This window comes from Mytilus californianus, unplaced genomic scaffold (genome assembly GCF_021869535.1).
Source record: "Mytilus californianus isolate M0D057914Y unplaced genomic scaffold, xbMytCali1.0.p SCAF_9, whole genome shotgun sequence".
Taxonomy (NCBI): Eukaryota; Metazoa; Mollusca; class Bivalvia; order Mytilida; family Mytilidae; genus Mytilus; species Mytilus californianus.
In genome coordinates this window covers 54,507,814-54,531,556 of record NW_026262745.1, presented here as the reverse complement: position 1 = coordinate 54,531,556, position 23,743 = coordinate 54,507,814, and the positions used below count along the sequence as shown (strand labels likewise).

The 23,743-nt window shown below is 30.6% G+C and overlaps 1 protein-coding gene across 4 annotated transcripts; it reads left to right on the top strand.

Annotated features, from left to right (window-relative positions):
• The first annotated feature begins 208 nt into the window (after nucleotides 1-208).
• On the top strand, nucleotides 209-23,639 carry LOC127714949 (cuticle collagen 14-like). Of its 4 annotated transcripts, none has more exons than XM_052220968.1 (8): nucleotides 209-314; nucleotides 18,147-18,356; nucleotides 19,249-19,320; nucleotides 20,123-20,158; nucleotides 21,096-21,185; nucleotides 21,979-22,014; nucleotides 22,725-22,787; nucleotides 23,427-23,639. In XM_052220968.1, the coding sequence occupies exons 2-8, from the start codon at nucleotides 18,269-18,271 to the stop codon at nucleotides 23,480-23,482; spliced, it is 441 nt and encodes a 146-aa protein (XP_052076928.1). In that variant the 5' UTR covers nucleotides 209-314; nucleotides 18,147-18,268; the 3' UTR covers nucleotides 23,483-23,639. The 4 variants fall into 4 exon arrangements, with proteins under 4 accessions (XP_052076928.1, XP_052076931.1, XP_052076930.1 ...); XM_052220970.1 differs by lacking the exon at nucleotides 209-314 and adding an exon at nucleotides 575-602; XM_052220969.1 differs by lacking the exon at nucleotides 209-314 and adding an exon at nucleotides 14,113-14,207.
• The last annotated feature ends 104 nt before the right edge of the window (nucleotides 23,640-23,743 follow it).

The following is a 23,743-nucleotide window of genomic DNA, read 5'->3' as shown; positions in this document are numbered from 1 at the left end:
TTGGGTTTGTTTTGATCTATATTTTAGTCTGGGAAAACAGTTTTTTAATACTTGAGAATAGTTTTATACTAGTTATCAGTAACTACGAGTAGCCTTTCGGCCGATTCTTAGTAACCTTCGTCTTTAAAACTACAACATGTACTTCTTGCAGATTTGACGAGTTTAGACATGTCCAAGCTTTTTAACGTATTAGTGTGTTATACTGATGCGCAATCGTCCCGGGTTAAGGAGCGGTTCAGACAAGAACAGTTTTCACGAGTTTGTGATACTTACAAAATACATCAAATTAATCGAGTTGAACATAAACAGAAAGGGTCAGCAAAATATTTTATTGATTATAAACATAGATCGTAAAGTGCAGTATCATATACAATAGATATCTTGCACTGGGATTAAATAATAATAACAATAATTGGACATGTTGGATTCCTTCACGCTAGAACTTGCTAGATAACCGTTTACCTATCAAATACCATTGTATATATTGTGTATCATATATTTATACATAATATTTATAAATGCTATAATTCCTGATGTGTGTCCAAAACACAAACGTCCTGTGATGTAACACATATTTTTTTCCGAATCTACCGAATTTAAAGGTAAGGCACACGATTAAAAATATGTTACACACATTCTGTGTGTGCCTATTTGAAGTCAGCGGCCTGTTGTTAAATTGCTTTTGTTGGTTAGTCCTATTTGTTACTCGCTTATTGTTTTATGATACAGCATAAACCAAGCCGTCGATATTCTCATTTTAATCGTTTCATATTTTGTCCGACGGCTTTTTATAGACGTGGTCCTTGATTGTTTGTGGGTCGCACTGTGAACTTTAATTGTTTACATACGGGTCCATTATTCCTTTTTGTTACAGTAACGATATCTTAATGTGATATTTTATCTATTTTTTACAAATAAAACAAAGAATAGAATGCATACGTAATTACTCATAGGCACAACGTCCCAGTGTTTGAACAGTTCATTTAGTCGGTTATAGTCCGCCAAAAAAAAAATACTTGTGGCAAGACTTTATACCAAAAAAATCCCATGTTTCATGTCATGTATTGATTATTCATCAAAGCTCCAACACACAGGATCGATGTCATTTTCAGAATTACAAATTATTGAAACTTATTCAATCGTGTAAAAGAAATGGATGGCGGATAGTATTATTGCATTTCCTAAAGCGGTAAATAAGTCTAATGTTTTAATACTATTGAAAGATGAAAGAGACGTAACAGTCTTAACAGTCTCGGAAATATTTTCCACAGGCACTTTCCAACAAGAGACGTTTCTTTGGCAAAATATGTTTACATGAAAGTAATTTGCAGTTCAGGAACCCTTTGTTTTATATACCTACAAATTTGTTTTGATTTGAAAGAGAATATGTACATTAATTATGACTAAAAGCAAACTTTGATATTGTTATCCCATATTTATAACTGCCAAATTTGTTCCTTTCGAGATAAAACGCCAAGTATTTGTTTGTTTGCAGAACGACGGATTTTTATTCATAACCAAGATAACTTGGGTTCAATTATCTCAAATGAAATGTATATCATTTGAGGCAAAACATTTTAAATCTATATAAATTGCTCTAAAACGGTTGATACATCTGTGTTAGCTACATGATATATTCACTTTAAGAGTTCAATATTTAATAATGTTTGATGATAACACCTTTCGAGCTGCATATCGTTACACAGTTTAATTTAAGTGATTTTCACCCCTCCATATAAGGATAAGGGAATAACAAGCTCGGAAATATAGGGAACATGTGTAAGACTTATTTTGTCTCCAAATAAATCTTAGTTTTGCTGATATGTGTTCTATATATGTTTTCTGCAACTTCTTAATTTTCAACGTGTTCTGTTCATCAACAAGAAACATGTAATACGTATATATATGTAAGTTATGCATTAACATATGAAGATGATATCTGTGCGACATATTATGTGTTAACAGACAACATGCCCCGCTTGCAATATCATATTTTCGATTGTATACCGTATATTGCCTTATATGGTGAAAAATATTAACACCGTGATGAATATGAGTCTTCCGTTTCAAGTGCATGTGAGCCAAAAACTTTAACTAGAAAATGTATTGCTTTCTGACTATAACATTTCGGTTTTTTGTTAACCCTGAAATCAGTATCAGAACCGTAATTTTGCATATACTGAAATTCAAAAATCATTTCGATGTTTTTATCAACTGCAAAATACTCACAGAAGAAGACTTTTCTTTATGAGATACAAACTGGTAAAATCTTTCCTTTTGATTGATTCACAATTGTCAATTTGATGTTGAACAGCTTAGATGCGATTGTCTAAGTCGGAGTTCAGTATTTTTGTGATATTTCTTTTTTCATATATATAGCAAAGCAAGTTGACATCCAAATTATCTTCTGTTGGTATAATACAATGGTGAAACTGCGTAGATTCTGGTCACAATAATATAGCAACGAATAGACAACAAACAGGTGCCAGAATATAAAACAAATCCAGCAGCAACATTTTCTAAATTTGGGAGTGTGGGTGGGTTTTTGTTTATCCTGAATTTTCCCGGCAGCACTTGGCTCCTTGTCGCCAGCTTAATAAATGCCGATTCAGGAATTCAAATTTCATAATATCATATGCTAGTGCCACCTATCGGCGATACAATATATGACTGTAAGCCAATCACGCAGGTTAATTAAACCAAATAATCGAAAATATAAAATTTTGATATTACTAAATAAGATTTGTTTGTTAGCTCTTTTTTTTGTTTAAGTCAAGAGTCAAGAGTTGTCTTTCTTTACTTGTTATTGTAGTTCACAAATGCCAAGATTAACTGCATTTCATATACATGTTGTATGTATTGACTCGATTGTGTAGAGTTGACGTTTTTTTTTTATAATAAACAGATACAAATTACGGCTTATTCTAATAAATTGTAACTAAACCAATTTAGGAATATCAATTCTCATAAGTGTACACTTTCGGGTTCACGCTTAGAATATAGACCCAACGGTAACGTTTTGAGCAACACACGACCAAGTTGCGCCATATTTGACATTCTCGATACAGCTAATAACTTAAAGTAAACCGTTCATTAATTCCTCATTAAAATATACTTTAAAACTAGGATTAACTTCTAATAACTTATACACTATCTCAAAATCCAAAAGTAACAATATTTCATTACTTTCAATTCATAAAATGTTAACTACTATATAGAAAACCATACCACGTGAACATTTCATGCCATAGTAAAGTGACAATACCTTACTTGCATTTAACAAATTGCAATCGTCCCGTAAACACCCTATTTACAACTTATTAGTAGGGGCGTATGACAGTACCTGTCTCCATTGTGTAAAGTTATGAAAACCAAAATATATATAGTGATACAATTTTGCAAATAAATTGAATGCAAATAATAAAAACTTTACATTACTCAATCGGAAATAGGTTAAAATCATCGTTTTGTATTTCTTTAATATGATAACCCAAAGATGAATGATGTTTATGTACTCCTTACATGTTTGCACTCTTTGGATTCTTTTATCAATAAAAAAGTATTACAGAAAGTCGCAAGAAAAAATTAAAGGACAAAAAGCCACAATGTAGTTTTTGTCTCGTTTTAACAGAATCAAAAAGTGAGACCTAGATATGCTGTTTCCGACGACGGTTTCGTAAACAGTTTGTTAAGATGTGTGAAAAGGTCAATTTATAGGGAACCAGAAGATAAATCAATGATATTTGGTATGCAGTTGTATAATCATTGGCACATATCATTTCGAGGGAAATTATTTGGCCCAGCTCCTCTGCCAGGTTCTATTTAGTTTGAAATTTGTGCATTATTTACATGTTAAATATTGTGATTATGTCAGTTTACTTGGAACCACTTACGATCAGTCAATGATAATTTGCGTATCTTATTCATAGGGAAATTATTTGGCCCTATATCTTCAATCATGGTTAATTGACTTTGAATATTTTGGATATATTTTAAATGTTAAACTACTGCTATTTCAATTTCAACATTTGAATTTAACTTTAAAGGTAATAAGAGACATCTCTGTATCTAAAGTCTATTAAGATGATTTTTAGATTGTGTTTGCAAAAATTTAAAACAAAATCTTAGACTTTTACATATTAAATACATTTGAAGTAAAAATCAAGATTTATAATATTTTGTTAGAAAAACTTGCTATTTTAGAGACTTCAGAATTGTGAAGTTTAATGGCAACAAGAAACAATTATCCTTTCCATGGTACAAATATATCTAATCTCCATACCACAATGCTAATAGACTGTAAAATAACATGTTTCGAAATAACTGTAAGCATATTAATCTTGAATTTCGGTCCTGTTAATTTTATTAGTTTAAAATCTTAATCTAGAATATGTCCTCTATAAAACAAGTTTAACGTTGTGATAAAAGTATTAGTTTACATGGAAATGCATTCCCTGTTTTTGTACGGGCAGATGAAAACAGATCATGCACTCCTTCTTTGAGTCGCACGAAAGGGAAGCTACCCAAATTTCATATTTACAGAGGTTAAGTTTGCTGACTAGCGTACACCAAGAGCCCAAAAAGATGTAACTGGCTTGATTTTTATGTCATACAGAAAAAGAATCTGAACATATGCATTCCCCTGTACATGCCGTACGATAATATGAAAAGTTAACATTAAACAACTTTAATTTCAAATGAACAAGATTTATACATCCAACAATTTTTAAATCAGTTATGTTACATGTATATTTTTAAGATTCATTTTTATTGTCTGATAGTTTATGAGTAAGAGCGGCATTGATATTACCAGGCAGAAAAAGGTAATTTATATTAAGGCCACCTTTCCCTGTCATCGATTTACTCACAGAGACAAATCTTATAGTAGGTCTAATATTTCTGTTATTGCTTTACTCACAGAATCAAATCTCATAGTAGGGCAAATTTCCCATGTTATTATTTCATTTCCAGAGTTGCCAAATCCTACTGTTATATTTGAATATTAGAATCTATATATGTCATATACATACAAATACCATGAAATTAAACGTATTTTAAGGAAATTAAGAAATTTAAATTCATTTAACCAAGATTCTGTTGAAGGCATTGTTAAAAAATTTCCAATTTTGTGTATCAAGGGCTATTATGAAAAAGCAGTCTAACAATGTATATACAAATTTTATTGTAATTGTCATGCTAAAGGTGATTAATTGGTAATTTTGTATTGCTATAAAAATGTCCAAACTATGCTTTCATACAATTTTTCTTTAGAAAAGTCTTCTATATTCAAAAGAATCAGACATCAATTTGAATTAAAACATCTTATATTCAGTAAAATACAGGTGAAATTAAAATACGTTGTTAATAAGTTTCAATGGGAGATAATCTAAAATCATTATTCTTATGAATATAGAAGACCTCATTTTATTTAATGATATTTGTAATATTTTTCAGAAACAAACATGACAGCAATGTCATATAATAAAAAAAAATGGCTGAATATTTTCACAATTGCAGGAGCAGAGGGCATTTATCATTGTAATTGTAAAGACAAATTAAACACATTTAGCATGAACAAAATATACAGTTTTGCATCCACCTCAATTTAAGTTGTGATTTTAAATATCAAGTTTCAATGTTTCTAGTCAATAATTTCCAACAAAATATTTGAGATTCCGGGTGCTAGGATGATTGCTATAGAAACCAAAATGTGTCATTTTTGTTTCTCTTCTTCAGAGATTCTACCATATTGTTAAATTTACACAAAACAGTAATTACTCTTGAATGACTATGATGTGAAACCTATTGAGTATAAAATGACCTTCAATTTAATCTAAGGTCAAAGGTCATTGGTCATCTTGACCTTTGATCTTGCGTATATTAATTGGATTTTGTAAGAAAAGATAAAAGGAGGAAACAATACGTGAGGAAAGTGTTCAGGATTATTAAAGCCACTGTTTTGTTTACATGTCAACAGTAAGAAGTCAAGGTCTTGTTAAAAGTGCTTAGCAACCACCCGTATTTGATACAAAAGAACCTAGTAACCATATATGTGTGGATTCAGGACTGTATGGATTATTACAGAGACCCTACCTAAAAGGTAAGGGGTTAATCATATCACACTAGTCCGTAGCAACCATTCATGTATAGCGTAAAAGTGCCTAGCAACCATTTATTTATATTGGAAAATTGCCATGCAACTATTTATTTATATTGGAAAAAATGCCTAGCAACAATATATTGTTGGTTTCATTAAGACAAAAATCAGAACAAAACAAATATCAAACATGCAGTTTTCTTTAAATTAGTAATTCCATTGAAGAATACACATTGTATGTACCGAATTGTTGAATTACACTGACTTGATTGTACACGTGCATAATTCAGAATAGTTAATTATATTGAAAACTCAATTTCAAGGTTGAAAAATAAGGGTTTGATTACAAATCCAAATACAAAAATATGATGTGGTATGATTGCTGTTGAGACAACTCTCCACAAGAGAGCAAACGTTATTTTTAAGACGGATCCTTTGAATCAACAAAAAAAAACCCGAAACGAACAAAATTGTTTAGAGAACGACCAATCTATTTCTTTGATTAGGGTTGGACTGTTGAGCAGTAAGTGTCGAGTGGACTAAATAATCATTTTCACCCGTTTTAAGGCTGGATTACTTATTTAATTTTGTTTGTTCATCAAAAAAAATATTTTCCGTTGTGTATACAGTCAACTGTTTTTTTCAAATCTTATATATGCATCTGAATTTACAGAACATTCATTTGGGCAAATTTATTGATCGTTAGTTCTAGACACCATCACATTTATTTCATTCAGCATCCCTTATCCCATCACAAAATATAGATTGGTCCTTCCCTAGCTAATATAACTACTCTGAATCCGCTCAATTGCTACTTTTGTATTCTGTAGATAATATATAAAAAACTCCTTCTTAAAAACAAATACATTCTGCATGTTGTGTGTTCTGCAAAATTTACTTTTGTATCATGTAGATTTTATCTTGGCGTTCACATTTTTCCCTTTCTATTATAGTTTTAAAACAAATTGTAAAATCTCAAAAAGTAGCTTAAAAAAATTCGTTTTGGGCAATAACTGCTAAAGAAAGTTGATTAACTATTTCAGCAATGTTAACTCATTGGTAAATTTTATATTTAAGCTCATTTAAGCTGTATATTGCTTACTTTACCTATAAAAATTTTCAAGAACAGCCAAAAAATAAATGCCAATTTCAGTTATGTCAACGTATTTCAACTCTTTTCTCGTTGATCTGTTTTTTTTCCTGAAAATATATCTCTATCTATTATACATGTTATAGTTCTTAAAATAAAATCCAAAACGCAGAATTTGTTAAAAATCAATATTTGAGGACAATAAATGTTAAGGAGTTGATTTCCAATTAAATTATCTTAACTTTTTTTTTTGATCGTATATGACTGATCTATTTCCGCTAACATTTTCTTCAAATCTATAATACTTTTTAAGCTTGTTAAGAGAATAGCCAAAAAAACAGTTTACAGTTTATCTATTTATTTATTTAATGACAATTTGCCGCACCTGGGACTAGCATGACTAATACAGTCTCTTGGTCTCAGGTTGTCTATTCATTCATTTTTTTAGATATCAAAGGCTACTAGCTAATTTTATTTTAAAAGAAACCATTATTTTATTTAAATGTTTATTGTATTTCGATACTATGCGAATAAAAGTCTTTAATGTGGTCATCAAAAGAAATATTTTGTTTTATGGTGTAAAACATGAGTGATTAATATTGTACAGTGTGCAAATGATTACTTGTTTTACTTAGATAATAATCTTCATACTATAACGAGAAAATATTAATGTACATTGCACTAGAATGGACATGTATATATACTGTATTTTTTTTTGTGAATAATATCTTTTACATGTTTTATTTCAAATCACTGGATACTTAAACCCTAAGCAGTCCAGGGCAGGTGACAGAGGGGTCCATGCTTTTATTTTACATATCCCATTTGCCAGTGAAAATACAAATTGGTGAGAAAGAAATACTCTCTACATAATATATTCAATATAAAAACCAGCATCTGTTTTCAATAAGTTACTGTATTCTACACACCTTGAAATCTTTAAATACAATTATAAACATATATATAACTGTTATTTTTTTTTCTTTCTGACCATTTATCTGGTGTGAATAAATGATAAACAATTATGAAATCTTTTGTTATTTAAATTATGTTCCCGGTTAATCCCTGTTAAATATTAACAGCGACAGGACACGTGCTTCAAACAATTTAGAATTTTCGATGAAGGATTAATTGTGAAGTAAATGTATGCGCACGTATAAAGAAACACAATCTGTGGCGAGTAAAATACTGTTTCAAAAAAGGTAATACAATTATGTAGTATGTAATATAAATATGTATAAAATATAAACTACAAAATTAACTTATATGAATAATGGCGATTGTTGGTAAATAAAGATGTATTCAATACACTAGTTCAAAGTGAGCCTTTTGTATTCAAATGAGAACTGTAAATATAATACAGAGGCACAAGTTATGTCATAAAATGTATATATATCTGCAAAATGAACAAAGAATAAGCAAAGTCGACTCGTAATAGTAACTGCAATTTTTGTTTGATTAAGCGATCATTTTTGAAAAATACAGAGGATGGATGTTTCATTAAATGCTGTTTTGTTGAAATTAATGTCGTCCCTACCTTTCCAGATACTAAATCTTCCCGAAAACACTATACAATTTCCAATATTTATTTGCGTTTTATCAAGATCTTGAACATATCCAATAATCATGTTTTGGACATCAAAGTTAGGCGTTATATCTATGCACAGATGTAGCAATACTTTTATTTTTTAAATGAAGTTTTGAATTTTATAACAATAATAGAATAAATGCTATTGGGTTTAAAAAAATTCCATATAAGTTACATAGGCCATCGGACTTTTGCATTTGATACAATTTAAATTCAGTATAATGTATATTGGAATTGGAAAATATTGTTTGATACAGGCAGCTTGTGAAGTTTTTTCCGAACTGATTGCCAGTCTAGTTCCGTATTAAATGTTCTATTCCATTTAATTTCACATATTGCACTAGTACATCTATTTAGTATTTTTTGTAATGTTTTTTAATTGATTTTTTTCTGGGGGAACAAATTTTCTTTCCATATCATATATTTTGTTATTATGTGCTTCAAATTTGTTGGATAACTAATGGCACTTCTTAGTTCGTTAATCTAATGAGTGAGGAATGATTTCTTTATTAGATTGTATTCAAATACCCAAACACGTGTATCTATTAGTTTATCAACTATTTTTTTATTACTATAAATGGTTTCCGTTTCGATATTCCAAACATCTTTTGGAGATACGACTCTTGGTAAAGGAAGGAAAGAGGAAAGGTTTCCATTTCCATTTTATATTGTTGTTACCAAATATATTACATTGAGGTTCTGAAAAAAGAAATCACCAATTCACCAACATTCCAACTGACTCCATTTTCAGAAAACGACATCTGTAACAAACATAAACTTTTAGCTACCGCTTTACAAGCAGAACCAAATACAATGAAAGTACTAACTATGTATTGGCTTCCGAAGCTACACAAAACACCTTACAAATATAGATTTATTTCGTCTTCAAGCCATTGTTCCACTACTAAATTGTCTATTCTTCTTACCAGTACACTTGGTACAATAAAAAACCTGATAATAAATTGTTCAAATAAGGCCTTCGAAAATAGTGGAATTAATTACTTTTGGAGTGTCAAGAACTCGTTGGAAGTACTTGATAAATTACATGCATATATTGGTGATTTTGAATCTGTTCAAAGTTTTGATTTTTCTACCCTATATACCACGTTGCCTCACATTCTCATTAAGAAAAAATTCACACACCTAATTAAATGGGCATTTAAAAAGTCAGAATGTGAATATATATGTTCAAACTCTTTTAGGTCATTTTTTAGTAGCAATAAACAAAAAAACTATGTCAATTGGACATGCTTTGTTCTATATATGCCCTTGAATTTTTACTAGATAACATTTTTGTTCGCTTTGGAGATTCCGTATATCGTCAGGTTATCGGAATTCCAATGGGGACTAACTGTGCACCACTTATTGCGGACCTTTTTTGTATTGCTATGAGTTACAATTTATGACAAAAATCAGCAAAGACCCATCGAAACAACATCTGATACATAAATTTAATAATACTTTTAGATATTTGGATGATATTTTGGCTCTCAATAATGACGACTTCAGTATGTATACTAAAGAAATTTATCCTGTTGAACTTACTTTAAATAAAGCTAATACTAACAATGACCACTGCCCTTTCCTCGATCTTGATATCTATATCATTAATGGAAAGCTTAATACTAAAATATATGATAAAAGAGATGATTTTTCATTTCCTATCGTTAATTATCCATTTTTAGATGGTGACGTTCCCTTGTCACCATCTTACGGTGTTTATATATCTCAACTTGTACGATTCGCTCGTGTATGTAACAATGTTTTAGATTTTAACGAGAGAAATTTATGTATTACTGAAAAATTATTACACCAGGGTTTTCGATATCACAAACTAGTCAAAACATTTACTAAATTTTATCATCGGTATAAGGACATCATTCGTAAATATAGCTCAACATGCAGACTTCTTATACGTTCAGGTATTTCACATCCAATTTTTTATGGAAATATTCTTTATAAAGCACAAAAATGTCAGTATTCACCTCTGAAGCTAACAAAACCTTTAAATAGACTTATTAAGAAGGGATATAGTCAGGTCATTAAAGATTGCATATTTTGGCGTTAATATTGATTCACTTATAGGTTCTTTGCATCGGCACTAAACACAATTATTTAAAAACCAGTTGTTGGCATGACACGGGTTATGTTCTTCTCATATATGTTATGATGGTATGATACTAAACCCCTAACGGGAAGGATTGTGCCTGATATTCATATGATAAAGACATAATCTTTCAATCAGTTTAATTGAAGTCTGGAGCTGGCATGTCAGTTAACTGCTAGTAGTCTGTTGTTATTTATGTATTATTGTCATTTTGTTTATTTTCTTTGGTTACATCTTCTGACATCAGACTCGGACTTCTCTTGAACTGAATTTTAATGTGCGTATTGTTATGCGTTTACTTTTCTACATTGGCTAGAGGTATAGGGGGAGGGTTGAGATCTCATAAACATGTTTAACCCCGCCGCATTTTTGCGCCTGTCCCAAGTCAGGAGCCTCTAGCCTTTGTTAGTCTTGTATTATTTTTAATTTTAGTTTCTTGTGTACAATTTGGAGTTTAGTATGGCGTTCATTATCACTGAACTAGTATATATATTTGTTTAGGGGTCAGCTGAAGGACGCCTCCGGGTGCGGGAATTTCTCGCTGCATTGAAGACCTGTTGGTGACCTTCTGCTGTTGTCTGTTCTATGGTCGGGTTGTTGTCTCTTTGACACATTCCCCATTTCCATTCTCAATTTGATCTTCAAGAATGCTATTTTTTAACGTTCGGTCATTTTACTATAAAGTTCACAGTATGTGGTTTTGAACTAGCTGTCAGTAACTGTGAGTACTCTAAGATCTTTACTTAGTGTCTTTTTGTTGTTGGGATATACAAGTACCCGGCCACGTCCACTCTGTGTTTTTGTTAGATGTATTTCTATTTGTATCCATCTGATGAGTTAAGCCTTTTTCAACTGATTTTTATAGTTCGTTCTTATGTTGTACTGTTACACCACTGTCCAAGGTTAGGGGAGGGTTGGGATCCCGCTAACATGTTTATCCCCGCCACATTCTGTATGTATGTGCCTGTCCCCAATCAGGAGCCTGTAATTCAGTGGTTGTCGTTTGTTGATGTGTTACATATTTGTTTTTCGTTTATTTTTTTGTACATAAATTAGGCCGTCAGTTTTCTCGTTTGAATTGTTTTACATTTGTCATTTCGGGGCCTTTTATAGCTGACTTGTGGTATGGGCTTTGCTCATTGTTGAAGGCCGCACGGTGACCTATAAATGTTAATTTCTGTGTCATTTGGTCTCTTGTGGAGAGTTGTCTCATTGTCAATCATACCACATCTTCTTTTTTATGTTTTGGTAAAAATTTGACATAAACTTAATATTAATTCCATGTAGATCTTTATAGGTACATATAAAATATTCAATATCAAAATTTGTTGTCACAGTGCTTTAGCCAGTATTTTACAATTGCATTCCAACTTTGTGTTGGACTTTCTAAAATTCTATAAATGAATTATATGTTTGCTTTTTATGAAACTTTCAAAACTGATCATTTTGATCCCCCCTCAACTTTCATCTAGACAACATAATTTTTTGTCGACAAGGCTAACTTTAGAGCCCCAAACAAAAACCCAGAAAAGTGAATTTAATTCTTTTTCACCCTCAAATTTCCAAACGTGAATACAGTTTCGTATCATGCCAATTATGGAATCACTTATTTTACTGTTATTAATGTTATAACCATGATATGGTGAACCCCTAAATCTTTTATGTTGTCTTTGATCCAGGATATTTTTTTAACCTTGGTGTTTTGCCCTTTAGCCTCCAAATAAACAAACCTTTTGTTTTATCAAAGTTAATTTTGGAATCGGAGGCTTTTTCATATATTTCCAATACCCATGTGTTTTAATGCAAGTGTTGGCATTTTTGGATTGATTTTTTGTCCAGCTACAAAAATTATTACAAAAATTGAAGCCTTCCATAACCTTTATCAGCCATCCCTATTTGACTCTATCAAAAGCTTTCTTGTGATCTAGAAATATGAATTAATCCTCATTTTCTACATATTAAATAATATCCTGTGAAAGTCTATTTCCATCACTTATATTTTTCTCTTTTACAAACCCTTTTTGATCCGGGTGAACAATTTTATTCAACAACGGTTTTAGACGCTTTGCCAACACCTTTGATATAATTTATTATCCGTATTCAACAAGCTTAAAGGCCTCCATTTGTTGTTATAAATTATTGTTCCCCTTCCTTATTTGTAAAGTTAACATTACCTGGTATTGCGATTTACTGAGTTCATTGTTGTCAAATACTTCCTTAACTACTTTCTAATCAGTGAAATTAGTTTTGATAAGGTCCCAGTATATTTGACCAAATTTCGTATATATTCCGATATAATCCCATCCCTTCCTGGAGACTTATCTTTCTGAAGATTTTTAACTGTCTTTGTTAATTCATCAACGACAATTAGTCGTTCTATATTTTATCTATCATCGTCCGTCAGTTTCCTGTCAATACATCCGATACGTTTTTTCTGCGTTATTTACGTCCCAAACCTCAGTGCTAAACAACTTTGAGTAAAATTTAACCTGCTCTGATACTTTTGAATCAATGTCGTTTTTATATTTGCCGTCCGAGCATTTTAGACAATTAAATTATTTGTTTTTAGTTTTCTGTTTTTTTTTCTAAATTAAGAAATATTGTTATTTTAAATGAGAGCAAAAACTTCCATAATAAATCGAGCCGATTAATATTATAATTAATATAAAGATATTAATTTTGCCTAATCTTACTTGTTATAGTTACTCTTTTACTAACATATTTTCTTTAATAATTTCCAAAAAGACAAAAGTTATCACAAAATGACTTAGAATTGCAATATGTGCCGATTGTCAATTGACTTATTTGTAGACCTTTTTTTGTTGATTGATTTGGTTGTGTACATTTTCTCTTTATCGACCAAAAGATTTAGCAAAACGCAAATCATACAATCATCATTAGAAGGGGAAGTTGACTGAAGATTCATGCCAGATTTGACTTTCTTGTAGATCTTGTTAGGCTAATTAGTGTTGTTGTATAAAGTTTTTCTCGATTTATAGCAGTTTAAAAAAAAGGGTAAACCTCGTCGTTTAAAGTCATTTTTAGTATATTGTGATTTTCTTTGTAAAATACTTTTCAAGTAGAATAACTGTAAAATTTGCTAAAAGCTGACATTCAATTTCTGTTCTGAAATTTTAAGATAGATCAACACCTACCTACCATAATATACCGGTAAGATTATTTTCATATTGCCGACATTTGACTCCGGACTATATAATTTTCTGACAGGTTACATACTCTGTGGTAGGACATCCTGGTACTTAGTCAACAAGGAACAACAGAAGAAGTAAAATCAAACATATAATAGGTGCAACTTGGGGGAAAGGTAACAGTTTTCCGACGATTTTGTCGTGAAAAGAAAACATAAAACAGTTAATTTTCCCCCAAAATTGTACCGATTACAAAAGACTGAAGTAGACATTCTCATATACTGTAAATTCAGAAATTATTGCGTGCATTTATTATTGCGATTTTGTCATTTTAGACTAAAATGCGATTTTAGTTTTTGCGATATGAGAATGTCTACTTAAGTCTTTTGTAACGATATTGACCCCCCTCGTATTTCAATAATCATTTATATAGGAGTTCATATTAGTCTGAACCCAAATATGTATGGTTGCTGAGCACTTTTATATCAAGAAAGGGTCGTTGCTAAGAAATTTTGACATGACCTTGAACTTTGGCATTTATCCTTGTTACCAAATGAAAGCAATAATCGTTCAAAACATTTCTTCTATTCAATGTATTGGTATATAATAATGTAACCATTTCTGACAAAATCAAGGTCAAAGGTCAAAGTCATCAGTATCCTTATACCTTGGGATCAAACTTAAGGTTTTTTCAATTGATTTTCATCCTTTATCTGTCATAGTTTATGAGATATTTTAATAACAAGGTCAAAACTATGTTACAAAATAACAAATATTTCCCTTTCAGGTTCCCTTAGCAACCACCCTATCAACCTGAATCCCAAACCTTCAGTTATGAATTATTACTAGGCAACAGTGTTGGTTTACATTAATAACTTCAATGTAAATGGGTGTGGATGCAAAATTGTGTAATTAGTTCATACAAAATGCCTATAATTTGCCTTCTTGAATACAATGAAAACTCCCTTATTTCAATCAGTGTTGCAACCTTCTCCCTTTTTCATTAGAATTATGTTTTATCTTTTATCTAACTAATTTAATGTTATATTTTAATGAACAAATGTCATAATACTCATCAACATTGAAATGTGTGCATGATAACTTCCTGATAATGGGAATTTTTCTACCTCAAAAAATGCAATGCTATAGCTATCAAAAAACAAAATTTCAAGAAAATCAAAAAAAAATATACGTGCGAAACGCGGTTGGTGGATACAGAGAATTGCTATTAATAAGAAAATAAATAAATAAACTAAATTAGAAAAAATGAAACCAGAATCATTTATAGACGACAAATTTATTAATTCCTCGATAAAACAACAAAGTAAATAATAGATTTAATCGATAAAATGTAATTTAAGAACAACAAACATATACATAAACATATAATCAACAGAGGGTTCTTTCTTTAAGTATTCCAAAGTTATGTTTAATTCTAGTATAACTAAAAATTATTTTAATTCAAATGTATCATCAACAAAAAGGAGCATCTGAATGTGAACACGGTCTGACAACTTTGAACTTAATTTTTCATGTTTGGTCTGATTTCTTCGGAAACCATCTTAACATATCTGCACCGTAAGCTAGAACCTTCCAACTTATTTATCTTGACATGACTGAAATTTGTTTTCTTTTGAATAACATATACATATATTACAGTCTTTGGTTTTCTTTGTTGTGTTTTGTATACTGTTATTTGTCTTTATTTCTTTTTTCTTTTTTTGCCATGGCGTTGCCAGTTTATTTTCGACTTATGAGTTTGAACGTCCCTTTGGTATCTTTTCCTTTTCTTTAAAAATTTAATCCTTGTATCTATGATGAGTTTTTTTTTACGAATTATCTTAATTAATAAGTATACCAACAAACGCGTACAGTACAATAGTACACGTACTTAAAGATAAGTAATCTATACCTTGTACAGTTGTATTATGTTTCCATTTACTATTTAGGATACAGCTTTAAACTATTTAGAGTGGTCGTCGGTCGTGTTGACCATTTTTTAGCGTTCTCTGCAGTCTTTTCGGAATGTCCTTTCATCCTTTTTTTTTCGCCACGGGTATGTGTGTACTTTTTCGACATATTTCAGTATATACTTTCGTGATAAAATTAGTCATGCCCAGTAAAGATTCCTGTAAGTAAATTTGGTTTATTAACTTTTTTCATTCGAGCGTCACAGAATATTCTTTTATAGACAAAACACGCATCTAGCGTACACAAAATTTCCTCCTGGTATCTATGATGAGTTTATTTACATAGTCTTCAAAATGGTCAGAAATTTGTTGCTAATAGATTTACACCCTGCAAATATATATGTTCATATTGTATGTACGAACGAGACCTTCGTTTGGCGTACAACGTTTACCATAAGCTTGGAATATATGAAGCGTTTTTTACACTATCTTCCCAAAAACCAAAATAGCGTATAAGAAAGACATAAGACTCCGAAAGGATACCCAAACTCATAATTCCTAGACAAACTAACAACGCCATGACAAGACACATAGAACAACAAAACGACAACAGTCTACAAAATACAATATAGAAAACTATAGACGATACAGCACGAAACCAACAAAAATCCGTTGGGGATACCATGTGCTCTGGAATGGTAGCAGATCTTGTTCCACAGTTGCACACGTCACAGCGTTTCATTTAAAAATATCCCTATATAATGCGTTTATATCCATGATATCGTCTTTCTACACTTGTTTTGTTTCATTTCGATATAGAATTAAGCATTTTGTACTCTGGTTTAATTACGATCATAAATTCCTTGTTAATCAAATAAAAGTTGAAATGAGAAGGCATTAAGTAGTAAAATGTTAAGTAATTTACAACATAATCTGGAAGTTAGAATAAACAATGACATGGTATTGATAAGATATGTTTGCAACTTTCCTATTAAAATCATTATCTTTCTCTGTGATAATTCGCGATGTCAAATCACACGGCTGATTGGATGTTGTTAGTCGAGTATATTGAAAGCACGATGGCGTTATAAGACAATGTCATGTGCGTTGCATATGAAAATAGTGATACACATATTATATATGGTCTTTCAACTCAAGGTCGACAACTTTATCGGTGTGCTCTTCTTTTATTTTGACTACCTCGTTAGATCAAAAACCAAAATATAGCTGTACTTATCCCCTTTTTTGGAGTTTTGTTGTGGTCCCATTGTCCACCTTGGTATTGCAAACAACCAGTGTTTTATGGTAAACCATAAATTTTGCATGTTCATTCTCAGCATGCGGTTATACGCACTGCATTTACGAGCCAACATACATATGTCTATATAAGTCGACATTAGAATCACAGACGAACTTATTTTAAATGAAATCAACAGTGTAAAATATTTTTGTTGAGGTTTGCTAGCAACAATTGTCCTGAAAAATGAGTAAATGTGAACAAATGCTTTATGAGTATCAAATATACATGCATAATTTACAAGAAATATTGGTACTCTTCGTGAATTCAATGCCATTCAAATAGTTGTACATACAATTTGAACATTTGTTTTTTTCTGGGTAAAAATCTATTTGCAACCATTTTCCCGTCATTTTGAAGGCTATGCGACTGCCTCTTATTTTAATTATGTATTATTCCTAATTTGTATGAACATATTTACTCTAAGACGTTAAGCATATACCATTCAATATCTATGAAGAACAAAGATTGGTCGCTAACAAGTTTAGTTTTCAGATCATGTGTATATGTACATACCACCATATTGCGATGAACATTAGACGGTCACTAATCATTCGGATTGATATGTTTCATCCTTTTGATTCATAATATATATTTTCAATAATGAAATATACAAATCGTAAATATTTAAATTCAGTAAGTAATACAGAAAATCGGACACGGTAATTGCTTGTACCAAATTGACTATTGCAAATTGTAATATTTAGATAGTCACAGAATTTATATTAAGGTGTTTTTTGAAACATATACGATTGTATTTCTGTCATTTTTCTAACTTTTAATCTGTAAACACTATCTTCAGATGCATTGCCTGCAATCGATTTTATTTACAAGTAAGATGGGATTTTTTTTTTAAAGAAACAACATCTGTGCTCGTTTTGAATATGTTTTTGTTAACTACCTTACAGAAATGAGACAGCAAATGTTACATGTCTAGACGAGTTGAAGGTATAAAATCAGCTACATCGTCATCATTTGTAGAAATGCAGGTATAAACCATTTTATACAACAACAACCAATTAGTCAAGGCATGAATATACCATTTTCAGCGGTAATTTATCTTGGTGTAATTACCGGGATCTGTGATAATGTGATGGCATATAGAGGCAAACATAGAGGTAAAGAAAATTATGATTATGAATTTAAATTTCTTATATAAAAAATGAAATTAATAAAGTAAAGAATATTTAGATGAAAATGACAACAACGTTAATATCTTTCAGAAGCAGGCCCTGCAGGTGTGATATACACTCTCATTAGTTAAATTTGTTCCGATTGTCTGACGATTTTACATACTTACTAGAATACTGTGTTACAGTTAACTGTTCTCATGAAATTTAAGGAAACATGTTAAGAGGGTTTCTGATTTTGTTGTTTTCTTGAGAGGAAGAAGCTCAAAATATGCTGGTTTTCTGTAGTAGCGGGTAAATTTTGACCCTTATTTTGAGAAAGTATAACATTTTATATATTTTTTCTTATTAGTATTATTCTGTTGGCAGCCGTTTTGTGCAGATTTATGTTGTGTGTTTTAATTTTACGACTCATGATCTAGGCAGGCAATAAAGGAGCTTTATGTTCACGTAAAACCGGTTAAACCATACAACATTTTGTGTGTGCACCATGTAAGACCATCTCTAAAATATACTGTCCGTTTAAAATATATCATTTGTGCTTGGGTTTCTGATTTGGTTGTTTTCTAATATCAAAAGTTTACATAATGTATGCAAAGTTCTATTTACAATATCTGCCAAAGAACGAATTACATTGATAAATATAATACGATATACTGTAAATTAACTTATTCTCACGGATACTTTATTTCATGTTAAAGCCCTTTCTAGACCACTTCCCGGCGGTTTAACGTAGCGATTTTCAAATTTATTTGATGTATATATATAATATAAGATCCACGTTTTCCAAGTTCGCAACGATTTAAATTCGCGTTATTTTTCTATCTGTGAAAATAAATCACTCACGAAAATTAGTTTGTTTATAGTATTGTTTTTTTAGGACCTCCAGGACCACCAGGACCTCCGGGACCACCGGGACTAACGGGACTAACGGGACCTAAAGGCATGACCGGTATTTTTCCACATTGATATTTGTTTGTTGCAATGATTTGTCTATGTATACTTCTCCATTGATAATTGAAATTATCCAAAAGAAAACTGTATAAAAAAGGCTTTTGAATCCTTTAAAGTAATGATTAACATGGATTTTGATTGCATTATGTGTTGGTAGCTATTACTTGACTTTTTTTGATTATCTAAAATCAACATAAATTAAATTTTAAAAAGCGAAATAATTTAATTACAGGAGAACATAATTAAGCAGTTATCAGTATCTGCTTTAAAGCTTTCTTCTTCCTTGTAATTCTTATATTTATAATGTGTTTTGTTTTAAGGAAATAAATGTGCAAGAATAAACAAAACATCAGTTGAATTTACCTGACTTGTTCTCGATTATAGATATTGGTAAAATATATAAGATCTAGATTCACAGTGATTTCAATTGCGTTCACGTAATACATTTATGAGAATGTATATCTAAATGGAATTTCATTTTCACTTCACTATATATAAATGTGTACATATTAAACGACTAACGATTTATGAATCAGTTCCAATGTTTTCTTAAAAATAGCTTAGTGTTGAACACTGAAACGTCATATCTTATGTTCGTTTAATTGCTTCAGGCTATTTAAGATTTGACAGAAAACGTAATAATGTTATTCAGCAAAAAATCGTGGTCGGTAACTGCATTCATATAGAATTAATATCAAAAGCTTATTAAAATTATCTTAAGATATATTAAGACTGTATGTCGAAGAATGACTGTTGCATTGATGAATAGAATACGATACTAAATATTGTTTTTCTTTAAGGAGATCCAGGACCAACGGGAACTAAATGCATGGACGGTATGTATCCATAGTGATACTTGTTTGTTGCAATGCGTTGTTTTTGTTTGCTTCTCCATTATCAATTTTAATGTAATTTAAAAAGAAATCGAAATGATTATACTACAAATTCAGGGTCGAAACAATGTATACACTTATTAATACTTGATTTTCCAACCAGACCCTTCTTTTTCTTGTGTTTCTATCATAAGATTGGGATTAATAAAGACTAGCCAGACAACGTTATAACACTACATTACATTATATGAATCAGTTCAGATGTTTTCTTAAAATTAGCCAAGTGTTAAATACTGTAACGTAGTATCTAATGTGTGTTTAATTGCTTGAGAATAATAAAAGATTTGAAAGACAAAGTCATAACGGTATTAGCAATGATCCGTAGCTATATTCATATAAAATCAAATATCAAAAGCTTACATAAATTATGCAAAGTTCTATCTACAATATCTGCCGAAGAACGAATTACATTGATAAATATAATACGATATACTGTAAATTAATTTTTTTCACGGATAATTTATTTTGCGTATAGTCCTTTCTAGACCACTTCGCGGCGGTTTAAATTAGCAATTTTAAAATTTACTTGATGTATATACTGTAAATTCAGAAATTATTGCGAGGTTTTTATTATTGCGAATAATGCGACTGGTTGTGAATCGCAATAATAAGAACTCGCATTCTGATATCCGACAGATATAAATGTGTGCAACTTTTGTACAACTCGCAATAATTAATCTCGCATTTTTGTCCATTCAGCAAAAATCGCAATAATAAACGCACGCAATAATTTCTGAATTTACAGTATATAATATAAAATCCACGTTATACAAGTTCGCAACGATTTGAATTCGTGTTTTCTATCTGCGAAAGTTGCGAAAATAAATCATTCAGACACGAAAATTAGTTTGTTTATAGTATTGTTTTTTATGACCTCCAGGACTACCAGGATTGCCAGGAGGTCAAGGATATCGAGGATATCGAGGACCTCAGGGACCACCTGGAAAAACGGGACGAACGGGACCTAAAGGTATGACCTGTATTTTTTAACATTGATATTTGCTTGTTGCAATTCTTTGTCTATGTATACTTCTCCATTGATAATTGAAATTATTTAAAAAAAACTGTATAAAAAAGGCTTTTGAATCTTTTAAAGCAATGATTAACATGGATTTTGATTGCATTATGTGTTGGTAGTTACTACTGTACTTTATTTGATTATCTAAAATCAACTAAATTAAATTTTTAAAAAGTGAGATCATTTTATTTCAGAAGAACAATATCTGCTTTAAAGCTTTCTTCTTCCTTGTAATTCTTATATTTATAATGTGTTTTGTTTTAATGAAATAAATGTGCAAGAATAAACAAGACATCAATTGAATTTACCTGACTTGTTCTCGATTATAGATATTGGTAAAATATATAAGATCTAGATTCACAATGATTTCAATTGCGTTCACGTAATACATTTATGAGAATGTATATCTAAATGGAATTTCATTCTCACTTCATTATATATAAATGTATACAAATAAAACGCCTTAAAAGTTGCGAATCAGTTCCAATGTTTTCTTAAAATTACCTTAGTGTTAAACACTGAAACGTCATATCTTATGTTCGTTTAATTGCTTTAGGCTATTTAAGATTTGACAGAAAACGTTATAATGGTATTCAGCAAAAAATCGTGGTCGGTAACTGCATTCATATAGAATTAATATCAAAATCTTATTAAAATTATCTTAAGATATATTAAGACTGTATGTCGAAGCATGACTGTTGCATTGATGAATAGAATACGATACTAAATATTGTTTTTCTTTAAGGAGATCCAGGACCAACGGGAACTAAATGCATGGACGGTATGTATCCATATTGATACTTGTTTGTTGCAATGCGTTGTTTTTGTTTGCTTCTCCATTATCAATTTTAATGTAATTTAAAAAGAAATCGAAATGATTATACTACAAATTCTGGGTCGAAACAATGTATACACTTATTAATACTTGTTTTTCCAACCAGACCCTTCTCTTTCTTGTATTTCTATCATAAGATTGGGATTAATAAAGACTAGCCAGACAACGTTATAACACTATATTACATTATATGAATCAGTTCAGATGTTTTCTTAAAATTAGCTTAGTGTTAAATACTGTAACGTAGTATCTAATGTATGTTTAATTGCTTGGGAATAATAAAAGATTTGACAGAAAAAGTCATAACGGTATTAGTAATGGTCAGTAGCTAGATTCATATAAAATCAAATATCAAAAGCTTACATAAATTATGCAAAGTTTTGTTTGCAATATCAGCCGACGAACGAATTACATTGATAATATAATACGATATACTGTAAATTAACTTATTTTCCCGGATAATTTATTTCGCTTTTAGTCCTTTCTAGGCCAGTTCGCGGCGGTTTAAATTAGCGATTTTAAAATTTACTTGATGTATATATATTCACAAGTTCGCAACGACTTAAATTCGCGTTATGTTTCTATCTGTGAAAGTTGCGAAAATAAATCACTCACGAAAATTAGTTTGTTTATAGTATTGTTTTTATGACCTCCAGGAAAATCAGGAATGCAAGGACCTAAAGGACTTCCGGGACCACCGGGACAAACGGGACCTAAACGTACGACCTTTATTTTTCCACATTGATATTTGTTTGTTGCAATTCTTTGTCTATGTATAGTTCTCCTTAAATAATTGAAATCATTTAAAAAAAAGAACTGTATAAGAAAGGCTTTTGAATCCTTTAAAGTAATGATTAACATGGATTTTGATTGCATTATGTGTTGGTAGTTATTACTTGACTTTTTTTGATTATCTAAAATCAACATAAATTAAATTTTAAAAAGCGAAATAATTTAATTACAGGAGAACATAATTAAGCAGTTATCAGTATCTGCTTTAAAGCTTTCTTCTTCCTTGTAATTCTTATATTTATAATGTGTTTTGTTTTAAGGAAATAAATGTGCAAGAATAAACAAAACATCAGTTGAATTTACCTGACTTGTTCTCGATTATAGATATTGGTAAAATATAGAAGTTCTAGATTCACAGTGATTTCAATTGCGTTCACTTAATACATTTATGAGAATGTATATCTAAATGGAGTTTCATTTTCACTTCATTATATATAAATGTATACATATTAAACGGGTAAAAACAACTGCAACATCTGCTGAATCTATACAGGTCTGAAAAAAAAGAAGTACTCATTGACCTTCAACCTGAACTTTTCGTATTAAAGCTGTTGAATTGTTTTTAGATTTAGAGATAAAAGGACGACCGTTCAAAAGACTAGGAATAGCAAAGACGGAATAAGACAGGTCAACAACCCGGAAACAGCGAACTTGGGAGGCGGCAAACTTCAATTGTTAAACTATTTTTATAATTATTATTACCATCGATAAAACATTCGTTTTTTCTTGATAATGTGGAAATAATTTCTATTGAAATAAAAATAAAATATTTGAAGATATGCTTTAGTTTTCCGTTTTCTTGGAAGATTCCAATATATACGAGGTCGTACAGGCTAAATGGCACCCAATAAAATTACCGATAACTTTTCAGTAAACAAAAATA

Coding starts and splice junctions, on each gene's coding strand:
- LOC127714949 (XM_052220968.1), top strand. CDS start 18,269: ATGAATATACCATTTTCAGCGGTAATTTATCTTGGTGTAATTACCGGG. Junction 20,159..21,095: donor GGGAACTAAATGCATGGACG/GTATGTATCCAT, acceptor TATGACCTCCAG/GACTACCAGGATTGCCAGGA. Junction 22,788..23,426: donor GGGACAAACGGGACCTAAAC/GTACGACCTTTA, acceptor AATTGTTTTTAG/ATTTAGAGATAAAAGGACGA.